Source organism: Girardinichthys multiradiatus, chromosome X (genome assembly GCF_021462225.1).
Source record: "Girardinichthys multiradiatus isolate DD_20200921_A chromosome X, DD_fGirMul_XY1, whole genome shotgun sequence".
Classification (NCBI taxonomy): domain Eukaryota; kingdom Metazoa; phylum Chordata; class Actinopteri; order Cyprinodontiformes; family Goodeidae; genus Girardinichthys; species Girardinichthys multiradiatus.
In genome coordinates this window covers 23,190,884-23,212,154 of record NC_061817.1, presented here as the reverse complement: position 1 = coordinate 23,212,154, position 21,271 = coordinate 23,190,884, and the positions used below count along the sequence as shown (strand labels likewise).

The 21,271-nt window shown below is 38.9% G+C and overlaps 1 protein-coding gene across 1 annotated transcript; it reads right to left on the bottom strand.

Moving 5' to 3' along the window:
• Positions 1 to 16,404: 16,404 nt before the first annotated feature.
• LOC124862663 (cytochrome P450 2K1-like) lies at positions 16,405 to 20,961 on the bottom strand. The gene is made up of 9 exons (XM_047356711.1): positions 20,710 to 20,961; positions 20,444 to 20,606; positions 20,033 to 20,182; positions 19,765 to 19,925; positions 18,649 to 18,828; positions 18,429 to 18,570; positions 17,018 to 17,202; positions 16,791 to 16,932; positions 16,405 to 16,702 (listed from the first exon to the last, which is right to left on the bottom strand). The coding sequence occupies exons 1-9, from the start codon at positions 20,941 to 20,943 to the stop codon at positions 16,515 to 16,517; spliced, it is 1,545 nt and encodes a 514-aa protein (XP_047212667.1). The 5' UTR covers positions 20,944 to 20,961; the 3' UTR covers positions 16,405 to 16,514.
• Between the last annotated feature and the right edge of the window lie 310 nt (positions 20,962 to 21,271).

Below are 21,271 nucleotides of genomic sequence, written 5' to 3'. Positions count from 1 at the left end.
TGAGTTTTTGTAATTAAACATTTTTTTACTTGCCATCACGATGCCTGCTCGTCTGCATTCTGGGGTCCAATATCTTGCAAACCATAACACTTTATGCTTTTGGACACATTTCAGCTTCATGTCCCCCTGAACTACTGCAGTAAAACCGACACTTGTTTACTCAACAAAAGATTAACAAAGTGTGCATTAATCTTTGGATTCATTTCAAATATTGTTCTAATGTGCTGTCATAAAAACTTAAAGGGACCTTAATGTAAATTATTGCACTTAACATTGTAAGGATCTGTCTGTGTTAGCCTTATTGTCTGAGTTCCTAGTCTGTTTCTCTTATGTTCATCAGTGGCTGTTATTTTAATTCATGTTTAGCATCATCATTCCATCCTTGTGTTTAGATTACTTTTCTTGTATTACTGTGATAGATGAGTTAGTTTATATTTCCTTATAGACCTGGTTTCTCTCTGTTTATGTTCTATGTTCTTTAGTTTCATTGTTTACTTATTCCTGTTCACTTACATGTTTTGTTGCTCCCCCTGGTCTCCCTGCTCTTCTATGTTAATTAGCCACCCTTCTTCAGTTGCTTGCTTTCTCACTTACACCAGCTGTTCCTGATCTCCCCCTAAATTAGCTCCCTGTGTTAATTGGTCCATTCTCCACCCTTCCCCAGAATTTATACTCTCTGATTTTCCATGCTTGCCACTAGATTCTCCTGCTTGCAACCCATTCGTTCCCTAGTTTGTTCATACCCAAGCTTTGTTACCTGCCTGTATTAAATTGCAGTGATTCTTGTAAGTGAAAGCTTTATTTCATAATAAACTTTTAACTCATCATGAGACTCATTGGATCTGCTCTGCACTTTGGTCCTACACAACTCCAGTAAACCTTGACAGTTTGTTGAGGATTCTTTGTAAGTATTAACATCTGAATGTAGTATAAATGTCAAATTTTCACAATGTTATTTCAGAGAACATACAACGTTTTCATAATTGTGGGCACTATATTAAAAACAGTTCAAAGCTGTAAAGGGCAGCTGTGCAACTCGATCCATCCATGTTATTGCTTTTCAACCTTTAACTTAGTAACAGTCCTATTTTTAGAAGGGTTCAGGTCTTTTCAAACTGTTCAAGTAGCTGATTAACACAAATAGGTAAGGTGTAATATTAATGTGTAAAAATGTTTCTTAATATTAAAGTTCTTCTGAGGCACTTTAACTTCAAAGACAATGTGATTTGATTTGTCAGTCTGCGTTCCTACCCTCACCTAAGGGCAGGAACTTTGGGTCATGACCAATATCTATATCTGCCCTGCTTCAGCTCTGTGTCTTGTCTTTGGAGCCTCTTCTTGCATATCTTCCAAATTCTTAGTTATGGATTTGGTCAGCTGGTCTCTCAATGCAATTGATCAAATTGTTCTTGAGGAGAAGACAGGGTGAAGGAGAGCCCAACTTGTCCGGACTGGACGTTTTTCTCTGGATACACAATGGACAGAAGTGGAGGATTGTGTGTTTGTCGATAATGTCAGTCGAGGATGTGGAAGATGTGTATATAATTGGATGTTTGATATCAGGATTTCTGCTTTTTGGAGTCAGCGGTTACCTGGCATATCGAGAAATTCGGAGAATGTCAGCAGCTGTTCTGGCCATTGTGAGGCTGCCTGGCATGTATGATGGGATCTTCAGGGCGATCAAGGACAATGGCCTCTGGGACAGTGCTTCATGGACTTACTTGCACACACTCACTTACACACACACACGCTCAAGATAAACATATGCACCCCTCACACCACCTTCACTGTTCCCAGCATGATGTTGTTTTGTCAACTTGTTGCTTCTTTGTGCTGAAGTTTTTTGCAATCTCAAACTGAATCCTGCTAAGGATAAAGTGTGAAATATGATTTTTTTCCCTGTACTTTCCTAATGTGGCCTCTTTTCTCATCTAGCAAGGGCAGCGCCTGTGAGTGGGCAGCAAAGCCTCGGTGACCCGTCTCCCCATTGTCTTGTGTCATGATGTATGTTTGGATGGGTTGTACTGGAATTCTAATTTCCCCTCGGGGATCAATAAAGTATCTTTGAATTGAATTTGAATTGAATAGAATGAGATCCTTGTTACATGCGGCTGAAATTAGCTTCCCCCACAGGGTGGCCGGCAACTCCCTTAGAGGTAGAGTGAGGAGCTTGGCTGAGGTGGTTTGGGTATCTGTTCCGGATGCTCCCTGGATGCCTCTCTTGGGAGGTGTTCCAGCCACGCCCCACTGGGAGGAGGCGCAGGGGATGGCCCAGGACACGCTGGAGGGACTATGTCTTTCTGCTCCTCGGGGGGAGCTGGAGGAGGTGTCTAAGGAGAGGGAAGTCTGGGTGTCTCTGCTGAGACCGCTGCCCCTGGAACCCGGTCCTGGATAAGCTGAAGACGCCGAGGACAAAAAAATGTGGATTACAGTTAAGAGAATAAGTGAACTAATTTTTAGAAGACATGGGGAAAACACATTCCTGGAACTAAAGACAAAAAGACTCTTGGAGGCTTTTGTTAAGTTTTAGTTTAAGAGCCTATGATGGTATACGAATGCATCATCATTGCCAAGCATACTTCTGTGACTGCAGCATCAATGCAGAAAGAAATGTCATTTAGTGCAACATATGCTTCTTCTATGTTTTCCATGGATGTTGGTAGCAGAAGAAAAGGTTGGATGCTCTCTAAATCTGAGAGTTGGTAGAAAATCATCAAGGAATACACGGTCAATTTTGCATCACTTTCTTGTATTTCTTGTATTATATGTGGTAACGTTCCCACAAACTATTCTGAAATGGTTTGACTGCCTTCAAAGAAAAAAACTGAAAACTAGATTATACTGACAATAAAATGGAACCTATTAAGAGTAAATGAATGGTTTTATGTTGCTTGGACAATTTCTCCATGAAAAGAGTGAGTTTCAAAAGGTGGATTTACAATATCCTCAATAGAAAAAAATTGTTTATTCTGGAGAGTCTTATTTAGTTTAAAAAGGACAGTGATACACGTCACAGTTTCAATGAGGGAAATTCAATTTTTCAAAATATGACGCTTTATTTTAGCAGGACTCGACCCCTAAACATTAGCAGAGCCCAGATTCAAGTTGTAATTTGATTGTAGTTAATTGTAATTAGGGGATCTGTCACCATTGTGGGTTTGGTGGCAGGACCAAAATGCAGATCAGGGCGAGGAGGCTGCATGGTGAGTAGAAGACGTTTTAATTTTAAAAAGCAACAATTTACAGGTAAGTAATCCAGGTGTACAGTCAGGAGACAAACAAACCATAAGGAGGAACTCGGGAATACAACAAGGGTTGTCAACGTAAGGAATTAGAGGGGAACAATGAAAACTAGAGAGCTTATAAACTGAGGGAAGTGGAGTATGGACCAATGAGACAGGGAGGCAGGTAATCAGAGGAAATATGTAACAGGTGTGGACCAGGCTGCAGGAAGCTGAGGGAATAAGTTAAACTAATTAGCAGGGGTAACCAGGAACACGAGGAGCTGGGCAAGATACTAAACTACTTAACATAACCAGGTGGAAACAGATCTAAGCAAAACTATAGGTTTATAGATATAGTTATAGAAAAATAACCAAATGAAGCATAATAATCTAGAATAACCATTAACTAAAGTAAACCGAGAAACTAGAGGGAACAGAAGAAACACCTGACTGATAAACAAACACTAAACTAACTGGGAGGAACACTAACTAGACAAAGCAGGGACATGAGGAACTATACAGAGAGCAAGGCTGGGAAAGAACAACTAATCTTAAGGGAAACAAGCAACTGGGTAAATAATAACAAAAAGGGGTCTTGGCCAAAGGGAACTAATAAACTAGAAGAATGCAGCAAGAACAATTAACCTAACAGTAAACAAGCACAGAAACACTAACCGAGAAACTAAACTAGAAAAGCCAAAGAAGCAAAGAGAACTATTTTAATAATAATAATAATAATAACCAGAGGAGAAAACCATTCTAAGTAATAAATAAATGAGAAAGCAACCACCAAGGGAACTATAGGCGAGGGGAGAAAGAACTACTAAACTAAGGAGCTGGAGAGAGAACAAAACTATCAGGATGACAGAAGGAATAAACAAACATAACTACTAACCCCAAAGGAAATAGAAACACCTAGCTGAAAGGTAAACAAAACGCAAAACCAAAACAAAGTCCAAAATGGCAGACTCTGAAGGATAAATTGTGCAATAAATACAAAACAATTTCTAAAAGTGAAAATTAGGAGAATATGGCTTTTATTTTGTTCATACTGGACAGTGAGAAGCATACATTCATTAAACCTCTGGAGTGATGTTTCTTAGCAGTAGGATTAATTAATCAAATATCTATTTAGATATCTAGATTATAATCTGTATAACCATACCTGATTCCAAGAAACCAAACTAAACGTTTTCATCACTGTTGTTCTTTGCACAGGGTTCCGTATTCTTGCAAATAGCCTGGTAATGCAAACATAAAAACCAGTTTGTTCAGCTTCATATAATCTTTGTTCAGCTTCATATAATCTTAATAGAGTTTTATATTTGTAGGATCTGCTGTTTATTCATAACTATATAGTTTTTCCTACCTTTTATTACCTTGTATTTTTGCTTCTGTTTTATTGCTTATTTTTTCTATGGATCTGTGTGCTTCATTTGCCTGTTAACCTATTGTTAAAAGGATTATTATATTGTATATTTGAACAAGTTTGTATTATGGATAGCAGGGAAAACCAGGAATGTAAGTTTTGTGTTAATAAAAGTTGACTTTTGACTTTTCTCTAACTAATTCTAGGCAGTACATAGTTTTATGTGGAGGTCCCTAAATTTGTCCATTCTGACTTTAAAATAAAAAGAACCTATTTACATTCCCAAAAACGTTTATGTATTCATGATGTGTTTGAGGATGAACCATCTCCATCTCTGTGAGATCTCTGCTGGCTGGTTCTGGCACTTCATTGTTCTCAGCTGCAACTCATCCAGCTTCTTCTTCTTCTTCTTCTTCTTGGTTTTATTGGCGGTTGGCAACAAACTTTTAGTAGCATTACCGCCACTTACTGGTATGGAGTGTGGTTCGTGTCGGTCTATCTATTTATATATATATATTTATTTCTACACATTAAATAAATAAATATATCTTACCTATATGTATATATACAAATAGACATACTTACACATTACATTGTATTCTACCCTTCTATATCCTCCATACTTTCACAATTTTATCTACTATAATCAAATTCTATTAAATAATTTTGTTTTCTTTAAAAAACGAATCACTATTTGTACATGTTTACTCCCTAAATTCTTCCTCAAAATATCTAATAAATTAACCCTTTCCTTAATACCTTCAAACTCTCTTCTCATATATCTTCTTTCTCTTTCATATTTATGACATTCTAATATAACATGTTCTATTGTTTCATATTTTCCACAGTAATCACATTTACCAGTATCATGCTTTTGAATTTTAAAAAGTGTATAATTAAGTCCTGTATGCCCAAATCTCAACCTTGTTATCACTCTTTCCTCCTTTCTATTTCGTCTTCCATTTCTTCTTTCTCCTACTATCTTCTGAATTTTATAAAACCATCTTCCTGTTTTTCCTTCATCCCACCTTTTTTGCCATTTTTCCATCAGCTTTCCTTGAACAATACTCTTTCCCTCAGATTTACTTGTTTTAACTGTAAAACTAATAGGATTTTGAATTACCCTCTTTGCTATTTTATCTGCCCTCTCGTTTCCTTCTACTCCAATATGTGCTGGAACCCACACAAATATAACTATCAAGCCCATTTTTTGTATTCTGTATAATGTATGAAATATTCCTAATAAAATGTCCATCCTACTATCTGATTGATTATATTTTAAACTTAATAATGCAGAGCTTGAATCTGAGCAAATGACTGTTTTTAATGGTTTTATGTCTTCTACCCATTGTAAAGCTAATAATATAGCCAATATTTCTCCTGTGTATACTGATAAGCCGTCTGTAATTCGTTTTCCTATTTTTAGATTGAATTCTGGTACTACAAAAGCTATTGCTACTTTTCCATTTATTTTTGATGCATCTGTATATATTTGAATATATCTATAATAATTATTTAAATGTATCTGTACTGAATAACTATCTACTATGGAAGATTTATCTTGCTTCTTTTCCATTATTGACATATCTACTATTGCTTCTGGTAGAATCCATGGTGGTATAATTGATATTGGTGATGTTTGACTAATTTCTAAATCAATTATTTTAAATTCTTTTACTTTATTTTCAATTGTCCATCCAAAACTCTTCATTTCTTTCTTTTCTTTTTCCCAACATGGATTTAAAATTTCCCAAATTGGATGATCCAAGTTATTACATTGTAAATTTAACCAATAATTTATTTCTAGTTTTATTCTTCTTAACTCTAACGGCATTTCTCCCATTTCTATTTCTATTGCTGCTGTTGGTGTAGTTTTAAATGCTCCAGTACATAATCTTAATGCCTGATGTTGGATAATATCTAATTTAACCAGATGTGTTTTAGCTGCTGAACCGTAAACTATACAACCAAAGTCTATGTTAGATCTTATCATTCCTGTGTAAATCTGTTTTAGTGATTTCCTATCTGCTCCCCAGTCACTGCCAGCCAAGCATCTCATAATATTTAAAATTTTCTTACATTTATCAACAACTTTTTGAATATGTATATTCCATTTTAGTTTTTCATCAAACCATAATCCTAAAAATTTTATATACTTTACTTGCTGTAATTCTTGGTTATATAATTTTAATTTTATTTCCTTGTTTATTTTTTTCTGATTAAATATCATTACTTTGGTTTTTTCAACTGAAAACTTAAATTCCCATTGTAACGCCCATTTCTCTATTTCAATAATAACCTCTTGTAATTTCTTTACAATGAAATCTAAATTTTTTCCTCTTTTCCAAACAGCTCCATCATCTGCAAAAAGTGAACATCCCATTACTTTTCCAATATCTTTAAATACATCATTTATCATAATTGAAAACAATAACGGACTTATAATACTCCCCTGTGGAGTTCCATTTTCTACTATATATTTTCCTGAGATCACTTCCCCAATTCTAACTTGTATTTTCCTATTTGTTAAAAAGTCTTTGATCCATTTAAATATTTTCCCTTTAATGCCCAGTATTTGTAATTTAATTAATAATCCTTCCACCCACATCATATCATATGCTTTTTCTATATCAAAAAATACTGCCACTACACTTTCTTTATTTACCTGTGCTCTTCTAATTTCATGCTCTAAGCATAGCATTGGATCATTAGTACTCCTCCCTTTTCTAAAGCCACTTTGATACTTTGACATATATCCTTTATTATTTAAATAATATACTAGTCTACTATTAATCATTTTTTCCATTATTTTACATATATTTGATGTTAAGGCTATTGGTCTATAATTTCCTGGATTTGATTTATCTTTTCCTGGTTTAGCTATTGGTACTATAATTGATTCCTTCCAGCTCAGTGGTAATTTTCCCTCCTCCCATATTTTATTATATAATTGTAATATTATATCTTTTGATTTTCCACCAAGTTGCCTTATCATTCTGTACCAAATTTGATCTTTACCTGGTGCTGTATTTTTTGTCTTCCTAAGTGCATCATTTAATTCAGCTTTTGTAAATTCAACATTTAACAGATTATTTGTTTCTTCAACACTCTGTAATACATCTTTATATATAAGTTTTGTATTTTCTCTTCCTTTTCTGCCCTCTTCACTAATATTATTTGAACTGTTAATTTTACTAAATATTCTTGCCAATATTTAAACTTTATCTTCATCTTTTACTATATTTATATTATTTATTTTTAATATAGGATATTCAAACTCTCTCTTTATGCCATTCATTCTTTTAATTATTTTCCAAATTCTTTCTATTTTTGTTTCTTTCCCTATTGTGCTACAGAAATTTCTCCAATATTCTCTTTTTACTTTCTTAATAGTTCTCCTTACTTTTGCTTGCTTTCTTTTATAATCAATTAAATTCTTATAAATTGGATTTCCTTTTAGTACCTTAAATCATTTATTTCTTAACTTTATTGCTTCTTTACATTCATTTGTCCACCATGGTACCATTTTCTTATTACTTTTATACCCTGCTTTCTTTATAGAATTATCTGCTGCTTCCATGATTACCTTACAAATTTTTAAATTTACATCATTTATATCCATTCTCATATCTACTTTCTCTAAGTTTATTGGACTCAAGTATCTAAATTTAGTCCAGTCTGCCTTATTAAAATTTAGTTTTTTATTGACATTTATCTTCTTATTATTTAAAGTTAATCCTACTCTTATTGTAATGGGATAATGATCACTACCTATTGTTGATTTTTTATCAATGCCCCACTCACAACTACCAGCTAAACCATTAGAAACCATTGTTAAATCAATAACTGATTCCATCCCTGTTCTTACATTGATTCTTGTTCCCCTCCCATCATTAATACATACTAGATTTTTTATTTCCATTAATTCTTCTATAACTTGTCCATTTTTATCATTACAATTACCCCACAATGTACTATTTGCATTAAAATCTCCACACCAAATAACTTTCCCTTCCAAATATTCATTTAACTCCTCCATTATTTCTATTGACAATGTTTTACATGGATTATAAAAATGTATTATTTTAAATTTATCTTCTTGTTCCCATATCTCAATTACTATATATTCAAGTTCTTTCCCTTTCCCTAATACTTGATATTGTATCCCTTGCTTAATAAATATTCCACATCCTCCTCCACTTCTCTCCTGTCGATCTCTTCTTACACCATCATATCCTTTTATCACAAAATCCAATGTTGTTTTTAACCATGTTTCCTGAACACAAATAATTTCTGGTTGTTCTTCAAGACTATCAATATAACCTTTAAGTTCTTGTCCGTTAGCGATTAAATTTCTTGCATTCCATTGTAATATTAACATGTACTTTCACCAGATGTTCCTTGTCTCCCATCTACCTCCAACTTTTTATTTATGTTCTCCCACGATCCCTCCTTAAACCCCAAAAACTTTTCAGCTCCTCTCACTATTATTTTAATCTTCTCAGTTTTATGCTTGGCTTGGTCAGTACAGTTGATAACATAGGCTACGAATAATATTAGTTTTTCTACTGATATTGTAACATTTTCTTCTGACTGTACTTTGCTTTGCTGTGGAATTTGATTTGCTATTTGTTCAATCTTTCTTGTTTTCTGTTCCTTCACATTTTTAACTGCTTCTGCATAGCTTATGTTTTTAGTCATTTTAATCTGTATGATTTCTTTTGCCTTCTTCCTTACTTCACATCCTCCATACGTAACTCTATGTTGCCCTCCACAGTTACAACATTTTTCTTGTACTTCTTCTTTACATTCTTCAAACTTGTGATCTTCACCACATTTAGGACATCTCTGCTTCCCTTTACAAACTGCTGCTATGTGTCCATACCTTTGACATTTGAAACAACGAAGTGGTGGAGGGATATAAGGTCTAACCTGAAAGCTGAGATAACCTATTTTGATGTTTTGTGGCAACTCTTTTTTGTCCAATTCAATGAAGATTGACATACTTCCTACTTTTTCTCCATTTATTGTTTTTGACAATCTCTTCAAGTTATTCACTTTTGCACCAATAATACTTCTCTTAATTTTATCAAGATCTTCATCTAGAGGGATCCCACAAATCACTCCTCTAATTTTTTTATTTTCTCCCATGATTTTTTTCTCCAACACCGTTTTCTTGCAGATATTATCCACCTTTAAAGCTTTGTTCTTTTGTTCTTCATTTTTACAAACTACCAATAAGTTTCCATCTCTCAAAATCTTTACCATTTCAACATCTCCAATTTTCTTTTTTATCTCTCTTGACACCACAATGGGGCTGATGTTATCCTGTTCTTCCTCGTTCTTAAGTTTCAATATTATTTTAAATTCCTCCCTCATAACTTTCCTCCTATCTATCCTTTCTTCTTCTGAACTGCTTCCTTCCAAATCTCGCTTGCTACCTTGGATATCACCAATTCCCTTTCCTTCATCTATTTTATTTCTTCCACGTCCTTTCCCTCTTCCTCTCCCAGCTGGCGTCCACCCTTCAAAATCCATGTCTTCCTCATTTCCTGTCTCCATTTCCAACCGAACCATTCACATACCAGTTTATGCCCAAATCCACCTTTTCCGAATCCGATATATTTCTATTTTTGTTTTTCCCGCGCTGCACCAAAACCGTTCTTCTTCGACGTAGTCTCACCACCGACAACCACCTCTTCCGACCTGACCGGCCCAGGCCAATCAACTCATCCAGCTAATGAGCTCATGCCTTTTTAAGACAGCTGCTGACACAGTCTGTTGCTGGAACATAGTCTCTGTTATGTGGACTTCTGTCAGCCTGCCTGATTGCTTGTTGTCCTGCCTTCCTGTCGATCTGCCCATCTGTCTGCCTGCCTGTCGCCATATGGAACTCTTCTTCAGGAAATCTGCACTGTAAATATTTCCACCGCCAGAACACTCTCTCTCTGCTCGGATCCTTGGGGCTTCCTCATCCTCTGGCTTCTAACAACTCTAATCAAGGTCTACCTCAGTTGGAACAATAAAACCTCATTTCAATCTAATTCTGTGCATCGAATCTGTGTCATCTTCTGATTTGGTTATATTTTGACAACCTGAGTAAATTATTGATAATATGTTCCAGCCAGCAGACATGTCGAAAAACAAATCAGATGAAGATGAACAGACCTCCTGGAGGGAACGCCTCCAATGCACTGAGACCATGCTTCAACAGTTGCTACAACAACAAAGGACGACAGATGCCCATCTCACGGACCTTGGTGGTATGGTACACACCTTAAGTGAAATATTAACCAAACTCTCACCCGCTCCTTCCAATCCTCCAGCTCGTTCTGAGAATCTTCAGCCACCCACAACCCACTCGTCCGGGATCCGAGAACCTGATTTCCATCCGTCTGAACTTTTTGATGGCAACCCTAATAATTTTGGTGGGTTTTCTCTCCAATGTGAGTTGGCTTTTAGTCGTTCCCCCTCTCTGTTTCCGACTGCTGCTTCCAAGATCACTTTTATTGTTACATCCCTAAAAGGATCTGCTTTACGCTGGGCGCACGCTTTTCTCACAACTGACCCTATTGAGTCTCTGAGTTACGCTGTTTTTTTCAGTCACTTCAAGGAAGTCTTTGATCAACCACTCCAACAGGAGACAGCTGCTAAGAAGTTACTTACCCTCAAACAGGGAAAGAGGGCATTGGCGGAGTTCGCCATCGACTTCCGGGTGGCAGCACAGGAGGTGGGTTGGGATGAAGCGGCACTCAAGGGTATTTTTGTGAATTCCCTTACAGATCAGATAAAGGATCAGTTGGTTTTAAAAGATCAACCCGTGAGACTGGATGATTTAGTCAAACTGTCAATCCGTATTGACAACCGCCTAAGAGAGAGACAAGCAGAGAGGAATCATAAGTCAGAGTGGCAGCACTTTATGGCACCTCGGACCGCTTACCTTGATACACCCACTTCCTCTTCGGAGGGATCTGTGGAACCTGAGCCTATGCAGGTTGGTCACACTCGTCTCTCTCCTGAAGAGCGACAACGTCGTTTTGGGGCTGGTCTTTGTTTGTATTGTGGACAAGGTGGACATTATGTTGCAAGATGCCCTAAGAAGGGAAAAGAGGGGGCTCGTCAATAGGTCAGGGGACTTTGATGAGCATGTCCCATTTTTTCCCTATATCTCGTCTGTGTTTTCCAGTCACTATTATTATTGGCCAAGAAAAGTGTCCAGTGGATGCTTTTATTGATTCTGGTGCGGAACAGAATCTTATTTCCTTGGATCTAGTTGACAAACTTAAGATACCTTCTCAGTCTCTCAACCACCCCCTTTCTGTTTCGGGCATCACTGGTCAAACCATATCTCAGGTCAAGTTTAAAGTGCCCCACCTTCACATCATTACCTCAGGTAACCACCATGAATGGGGTGAGTTCTTTGTTGTCTCCTCTATCTCCCCACAATTGGTTCTAGGATTTCCGTGGTTGCAGAGACATAATCCCGCGATTAATTGGGTGGAGGGTAGAGTAGAGAAGTGGAGTGATTACTGTCTCCAGAATTGTCTAAAGACTGCTGTCTCTCACTCTAGCAAACAAATTAAACCACCTGAGCCTGTTGATCTGTCTAAGATTCCTCCTGAATACCACAATCTTGCATCTGTTTTTAGTAAACAGGGGGCTCTTTCTTTACCCATGCATTGCCCCTATGACTGTGCTATTGATCTCCTCCCAGGTGCTCCGTTACCATCCAGCAGACTATACAATCTCTCTGGACCGGAGAGAAGTCATGAAGGAGTACATTGAGGATTCCTTAGCATCCGGGATCATTCGGCCATCTACCTCCCCCGTTGGCGCCGGCTTCTTCTTTGTGGGGAAGAAAGACGGCACATTAAGACCCTGCATTGATTATAGGGGGTTGAATCAAATCACAATCAAAAATAAGTACCCCTTACCACTCATTGATTCTATACATGACCAATTACACTCTGCCAAGATTTTTACCAAGCTCAACCTGCACAATGCGTATCATCTGGTTCGGATCCGAGAGGGTGACGAGTGGAAGACAGCTTTCAAGACTCCCCTGGGACATTTTGAATATTTGGTGATGCCTTTTGGATTGACTAACGCACCCGCTGTTTTTCAGGCTCTTATAAATGATGTTCTCCGTGATTTCCTCAACCTCTTTGTGTTTGTTTATCTGGATGATATTTTGATTTTCTCTCAGAACATTGATCAGCATCACCAGCATGTCAGGACCATACTCCAGAGGCTTTATGAAAACCAACTCTTTGTAAAAGCCGAAAAATGTGAATTCGGTGTTTCTTCTGTGACCTTCTTGGGTTTTATTTTTGAAGCAGGCAGGTACAGAACGGATCCTGAGAAGACCAAGGCAGTGGCAGAGTGGCCTACTCCAACGGATCGCAGGCAACTCCAAAGGTTCTTAGGTTTTGCAAATTTTTATAGAAGGTTCATAAAGAACTACAGTCAGGTCACTGTGCCTCTCACTCAACTTACCTCCTCTCTGAAGACATTCCATTGGTCCCCTGAGGCAGAGAAAGCTTTTTGCAAATTGAAAACTTTATTTTCTTCTGCACCCATTCTGACTCATCCTGATCCTAGTGCGCAATTCGTTATGGAGGTTGATGCTTCTGACATTGGAGTAGGGGCCATCTTGTCTCAACGTTCTCCTATAGACAACAAGGTGCATCCTTGTGCTTATTTTTCTTGTCGTTTGTCGTCAGCAGAGCAGAATTACGATGTGGGAAATCGAGAGCTTCTGGCTATCAAGTTGGTGCTTGAGGAGTGGCGGCATTGGTTAGAGGGGGCGGAAGTCCCTTTTCTCATTTGGACTGACCATAAAAACCTCTCTTACGTCCAAAATGCCAAGAGACTTAACTCCAGACAAGCCCGTTGGTCCCTGTTTTTTGCTCGTTTTAATTTTTCTATCTCTTACAGACCCGGCTCCAAGAACATCAAGCCCGACGCTCTCTCTCGCCAATTTTCTCATTCTGAGCAATCCAAGACTGAAGCTTCCATCTTACCGGAATCCTGCATTGTGGGCGCCCTCACCTGGGCCATTGAAAAGGACATCAGGGAGGCACAACAATCTGAACCGGACCCAGGTACTGGTCCTGTAGGAAAACTGTTCGTTCCGAACTCCGTCATCAATAAAGTTCTGGATTGGGTTCATAATAATAAACTTACTTGTCATCCGGGGATTAATTGTATGATCACTTTTACCAAGAGGTATTTCTGGTGGCCCACTATGAATCCCGACATTAGAGAGTTTGTCGCAGCTTGTCCCACATGTGCCCGTAACAAGAACTCAAATCAACCTCCTGCCGGTCTTTTTCAACCTCTGTCTACCCCCAGTCGCCCATGGTCCCACATCTCTATTGACTTCGTCACTGGTCTCCCGCCATCTGACGGAAACACAGTCATCTTTACTGTTGTTGATAGATTCTCTAAGACTGTTCATTTTATTCCCTTAACTAAGCTTCCGTCTGCATTGGAGACTGCTCAACTTCTGGTTCTTCATGTCTTCCGTATACATGGCATGCCCTTGGATATTGTCTCTGACCGAGGCCCGCAGTTCATTTCACAAGTCTGGAAGGAGTTCTGTAGGGCTATTGGTGCTACCGTAAGCCTTTCATCTGGTTACCACCCTCAGTCTAATGGGCAGACTGAGAGATGCAATCAGGAACTGGAAGTAGCATTGAGATGTGTGATTAATGACAACCCTTCTTCCTGGTGCAGACATCTCACTTAGATAGAATATGCCCATAATATTCATACTTCCTCTGCTACTGGTTTATCTCCCTTTGAGATTTCTCTGGGCTATCTACCTCCATTATTCCCCAGTATTGAACCTGACACTGTTGTCCCCTCTGTTCAGCATTATATCTCCAGGTGTCGTAAGATCTGGCGTCAGACCAGGAGGACACTTCTACGCACTTTGGAACAGAATAAAAGGTTTGCTGACCGTCACCGTTCCACTGCACCGGTCTACCGCATTGATCAGAAGGTCTGGCTCTCCACCAAGAATATTAAATTAAAGGATACTACTCGAAAGTTGGCCCCCTGTTTCATCGGTCCTTTTGTCATAGAAAGGATCATCAACCCTTCTGCGGTGAGACTCAAGTTGCCAGCTTCTATGCACATTCATCCTACCTTTCATGTTTCACAGATCAAGCCAGTCTCCCCTGAATCCACCCACCAAGCTCCCTCCTCCTGTTCGTCTCATTGATGACCATCCGGCTTACACGGTCAATCGTATCCTGGATGTTCGACGTAGGGGGCGTGGTTTTCAGTACCTTGTGGATTGGGCTGGATATGGACCTGAAGAAAGAACCTGGGTACCTCGTTCTCTTATCCTGGACCCTGCTCTCATTACATCTTTTTACAGACGTCATCCGGAGAAACGTTCGGGATTGCCTGGAGGCAATTGTTGAGGGGAGGGTACTGTGAGATCTCTGCTGGCTGGTTCTGGCACTTCATTGTTCTCAGCTGCAACTCATCCAGCTAATGAGCTCATGGCTTTTTAAGACAGCTGCTGACACAGTCTGTTGCTGGAACATAGTTTCTGTTATGTGGACTTCTGTCAGCCTGCCTGATTGCTTGTTGTCCTGCCTTCCTGTCGATCTGCCCATCTGTCTGCCTGCCTGTCGCCATATGGAACTCTTCTTCAGGAAATCTGCACTGTAAATATTTCCACCGCCAGAACACTCTCTCTCTGCTCGGATCCTTGGGGCTTCCTCATCCTCTGGCTTCTAACAACTCTAATCAAGGTCTACCTAAGTTGGAACAATAAAACCTCATTTCAATCTAATTCTGTGCATCGAATCTGTGTCATCTTCTGATTTGGTTATATTTCGACAACCTGAGTAAATTATTGATAATCTCCAGCACCTCAACAACAAGGCTTCTCTGTGAGGTCCTGTACCACTCTTCAGGCCTTCGCCGAGGATCCTCCCAGAGCTCCATAAAGTTTCTCCTTGGTTCCAAGGCCCCTGAGCTCCATTGTGGTTCCAAAGCTCCATTCCTTCCTTTTAGTCAACCTCTCCGCAGCCGACCTCCAGAAAGGGTCCCCAGAGGGTCCTCTACGCTTTGTCGCCGGCCTTCAGACCTCCTTCTCTGCCGGCGCCAGCCTCCGGAACTCGTTCTTTGCCTCCGCCGCCTACGCCTCCGCCTGACTTCCTGCTCCTTCATCTCCAGGGTCTTAACAACTCTCCGAGACGTCCTCCCGGCCATCTGCCTGAAGTCTGTTTTTTATTTTGGGACTTGCCTTTCTTCCAAGGCCCCCTCAGGCTGCTCTGTTCATGTTGTTTAGAGTTTTGGTTCTTTTGTTTATATGGAATCTGGAAGGGCATCTTGGATCTGACCTTGAGAGGGGGGGTTGTTTATTTTCACATCCGCCTACGTAGGTTTTGAGTTCTATTTGTTTTCTCTGCACTGCCATGTTCTTGATTTGCTATTATTTCAGTTAATTTCATGTTGATTAGATTAATCATTCATTCTTGTGGTCAGATTCTTGGATTCCTGTATTAGATGTTTTAGTTTGTAATTCCTTGTAGATTCTTTCCTCCCTGTTTATGTTATTTAAGTTAGTTCTATTTTTTACTTAGATGTATTTGTTGTTTCCCTGAATTCCCTGCTTATTTGTGTCAATTATTTTCCCCCCCTCAGTTGGCTTCAGTCTCTCTTCTTCTGGCTGTTTCCAATTCTCCCTCGAATCAGTAATAAGTAAGCAGTGCATTTAACAGTGCAACAGTGGTGAGAAGTGACATAAGTATACATAGATCTCCACAAACCCAAAACTAAAAATCATAATTTCTGTCAACTGTTTAAACAATGACACGCAGAGGAAATTTAAATATTAAATGTGTTAAACCACATCAGGCCACTGATACAGAGAGGAACTATAATGCTAGGCTTCATTCTCACTGCCGACTGACGGCACAAAGCTCATGAGGAGAAGGAGGGACAGTGAAGCCCACAGCTGGAGTCAGATCCAGCTCATCTTCAGACACTCCAGGTGGAGGCGTGAACTGAAAACGCTGCATGAGGGAGGTGAAGAAGAGGAAGAGCTCTATCTTAGCCAGACTCTCCCCGAGACACACCCTGCGACCTGATGAAACAAGACATTTCACACATTTTTAATCCAGCCATGTTTGGGCAAGTGCATCTGGCGAAAACAAAATGTTGAGCTGTTTTACCTGCAGAAAATGGCAGGAAGGCATCTCTCTTGATGAATTTGCCCTCCATATCCAAGAAATGAGAAGGGTTGAAGGTGTGAGGGCTCTCCCATTCACTTTCATCATACAGAACAGATGTAAGCAGGGGAAGCACTGTCGTTCCCTGAAGGCAAAAATACAAGCACAATCGTCATTATTCAGGAGCCAGTTGTTTGTAGCAAGCTCAGAAATATTTCACAACTGTGGACCTCTTTGATGAAGTATCCCTGGAAGGTGACATCTTGACTGGTTTTGTGTGGGATGGCCATGGGGACAATGTTACCCAGCCTCTGTATCTCGTGGATGACAGCATTGGTGTACGGTAGGTTTTTACGGTCTTCCACTCGGACTTCACGGCTTCCAACTACCCTGGCCATCTCCTCCTGAACCTGGTCTGCAGAAAACAAAATGGTTAATGTCTTCCACTTCCATCCCATTTTCTACGGTCTGAGGACTCCAAAGTGCTTTACACTACAATCAGTTACAAGACGAACCCCCTACCACCTGAGACCCCGTTGCCCCAATGACTAACAGTTCTCCCCAGTATAGATCACAGTGGTCACAACGACAAACATGCAGGGGTCTAGCAGATACGATGGTTAACAGCGTTTCTCCCTCCAATAACAAAGTTGATGGACATTTCCAAACCTTCGTATTTAATCTTTAATTATTAAGTCAAAATGTTAAACCAAATGAAGAACTTAAAGTTACAGATTAATTTAAGCTTTTTTCCTTTCTGCATGAGATTAGCCACTAAAGCTATATGAAGTTAACTGGGGATCAATGATAATACGTGCAAATTTGGATGAGGACACCTATTAAGAATAACCTGGGAAAGTATTTGATCCCCTCCACTTTAGCTTTCTTCCACAGTCCAAAAACATGACAATTGTATCATTCCCCCACGTCCCTGCAAGGATAAATGGGTGTAGACAATGGATGAATGGATTTGAAATACATTTGAAATAAAAATCGTGTATCCGTCTACTTCTGTTGAAGGTTATATGCCACTTTGTGTTGTTCTTTCACATAAAATTATAATTAAATGCACTGAAGTCTGTGGCATTAACGTGCCAAAATCTGAAACCCAGATGTGACTGCAAAATTTAAAGGTAAAACATTCTAAAAAATATGTTTTCAGAAAATAAAAAACTTAGCAACTATTCACATTCCCTCAGTTCTCTACAGCCTGGTCCACACCTGAATTTCATCTCCCCTGATTTCCTATCTCTCATTCTCATTGGTCCATACTCCACTTCCCTCTGTTCATAAGCCCTCTGTTCTTGTTTGTTCCTCGCTGGTTCCCTCCATTTGAATCTCCATTGACAACTCCATTCAGCTACCCTCGCCTAAGTGCTTTGCCTACTATGTTCCTGCAGTATCAACTTTGTAGTTGATACTGCAGTGATTTTGCTACATTCTTGCTACATTTGGAAAACCTTTTGATTATTCTTAAAATAAAGAAGAAGACTCCGTTAAACATGCTGCTGCCTAGCTCTTGTCTGTGCTTTGGTCACTCTAAACCTCAGAACGCGACATTAAAGGTAATAAAACATCCTGAAAAATACGTTTTCAGAAAATAAAAAACAAAAATCACAGATAACATTTTGTCTTTCTTACTCTGAATCTGTGGATACTTGGCCATGAGCAGCAAACCCCACCTCAAGGTTGCAGCTGTGGTGTCAGTTCCAGCAGAAAACAGGTTGGTCACTGTATAAAGCAGGTTCTCATCGATGAACTGAGTGTCTTTCACACAAGAGTCCTGAAATCCAAAATATACATAAGACAATGTTTGATGCAGCCATCAACCTTAAAAAGATGGATCAACTTGTTGCCTTGCCTCTTCTTTCTGCTTCCGAATCAGAAAACAGTCCACCAGTCCTCTGCATATCTGAGGGTTCAGTGTCTCTCTCAGTTTCTTGATTAAATCCTTCACATCTCTGGTCGTCATCATAGCATTTTTTAACATCCCCTGACGGCTTTTTATCCATCCGACCAGCCGGGGAAACATATTGTAGAGCTCCAAATCAAGAAAAATACATTCAAAAGTAAATTCAATATTAATTCAAACTTTGTGTAATGGAGACTCACTGTGAGCTTGTTTTAAATTAGAAACAGGACTGGTTGTCCAATCACTGGGGGTTTTGTTTTTATATTTTGTTTACAAATAGAAATGTGAACAGAGTGGCTTAAGTATTTATTCAGGCCTCTTAACCCTGATACATGTGCAGCGCTTTGAGTGCCTTGTTGCTGAAAAGCGCTATATAAATAAACTTGACTTGACTTGACTTGATACCCCCAAATAACCTTTAGTCCCTAGTCACTCCACAAATCTAGCCTTTATGATTTATTGGCCAGAAGAAATCCATTGTTGGAAAACCAGCCTTTATCTTGTGCTGTCTATACGCAAAACGTTATGTGTGGAGGAAAATTAAAAATAACCCGGTACCGCACATCACCATCACCACGACTAACATCTATAACAGCAGGGCAGTGGCAGTAAGATGCTGTGGGGATGCACAGCAAGGACAGGTAGGCAGATTTAAATGAAAAATGGAGCTAAAAAAAAGGACTATCCAGGAACGTTAGATTCTGCTAAATACAAATGTAGGCCACACTTAATATTTTTATGTGTGAAAACCTTTTAAAAACATGTGTCCCTATCATTCCACTTCACATTTATGCATTACAACATGTTGTTCTATGACATAAAGTCTCAATAAAATACATTAATAGTTGTGGTTGTAATGTTACTAATTCTGAAAATGATCTCAAAGGTTTAAGGCATTTGTGTACATGTCAAAACTGTATTGCATCAGTAAGCTCAGTGCTTGGACATCAGACAATAATTTAACAGTCCCTACCTTTCACATAGATAACATTTGTCATCATGTCCTGCTAAACTCCCTCTTTGACTAAAGTATGTTATTTATTTTTTATGAAACATTTGGCTTACCTGGATTTCTGCTGAGCCTGATAGGCTTATAGAGTCATTGACCCGACTGACCAGGTTTGTAAATCGAGGATCATCGTATTCAAATCTGCTTCCAAACACGATGGAAGAGATGATGTTGGATGTTGCATAATTTATTGGACGTGATGTGTTAAATGGTTCCCCTGTGGAGTAACAGAATCAGTTTATCTTGTGCTGTCAAAATGCACTTCACTTAACGTTATCATTGTAACGTGTCCATTTCTTAGACAAACACAGCATTATGTCATACCTTTATGATTCTCAAAGATTTGAATAAGGTGTCCACACTCCTCCAAAATCTTCTCCTCGGCAACTCTCTTCCCCATCCCAAAGTCTCTGAGGGTGGTGAGGGCAAAACGACGCAACTCTTTCCATGTTTCTCCATTTGAAAACAGAATTCCTTTACAGTACACAAAAAAAAAAATGTGTACTTTTATTTATGCATTTGCATTTGTATGTTTATAATATTGTCAGGCAAAAGATAAAACAAAAATTGTATAGGTACAGTGCTTTGCCAAAGTACTCTTATCGACCTTTTCATACAACACATAAAAATCACAATTAAATACATTAAAGTTGGCAAGAGAACAATTGAAACGGTTTCTGAATTGTCTATTGTTACTTTTTGCAAAACTCTGTATGTGTTTATTTGTGATCTTACCATGACCTTTGTTTATATCATGAAATATAGGTGCAATGTCTCTTTCTCCAAACTCGTCTGCATAGCTGACCAGAGCCTCTTTGACTGTCTTGTATCCAGCAAGGACAACCACTTTTTTTGGTCCAAAATAAACCGTAAATACAGACCCATATTTTTTGGAAAGCTGGATGGATTAAAAAGAGAAAATCGATCAGATATTAAACTAGTTTATAAGTATTTGCTGTATAAATACTACACAGTAGCCTGAGCCAGTACAGTAAACCCACCTGACACAGTGTTTTGTAAGGTCTCTGGAGATCAAGTTGCAGCAGGTTGCCAAGCAGAGGCAGAGGCTTTGGTCCTGGAGGTTCTTTGCCTGTTTCTCTGGAGGAAGAACCAAGAGAAATCAAATAAAGTATAATCAAGAGAACTACGCCCACCACAGTGGTAGGACTGGAGCAGAGAGAAGCAAAGTCCTTCAAAGCCTCCATGTGCTCAGCTTCTTGTCCGAGTCTACACATACGATACAGAGGAGTTTGTGTTGCTGTGAAAAGCTCATGGGAATGTTGCTTCACTTATAGGTTAGCTCTGCGTTAGCCACACCCAACGTCCTGAGTCGTTTGTCCCTGCATAATTCTTAAAGCTTTGATGAATAGAAAATCCCTCCCCTCAGAGGATGTGGATTTAAACTCTTATCACAGTGAAGCCCTTTAGTAATAATGAAAAACTGAATGTGTCATGTTTCCTACAATATGCTGTAGCTAGATATCTGTCTGCTAATTTTCTATGTGGTTGTACTGGTACATGGTTTTTATGTGTATTTTGTTTTTTATTTTATTATTTATTCCG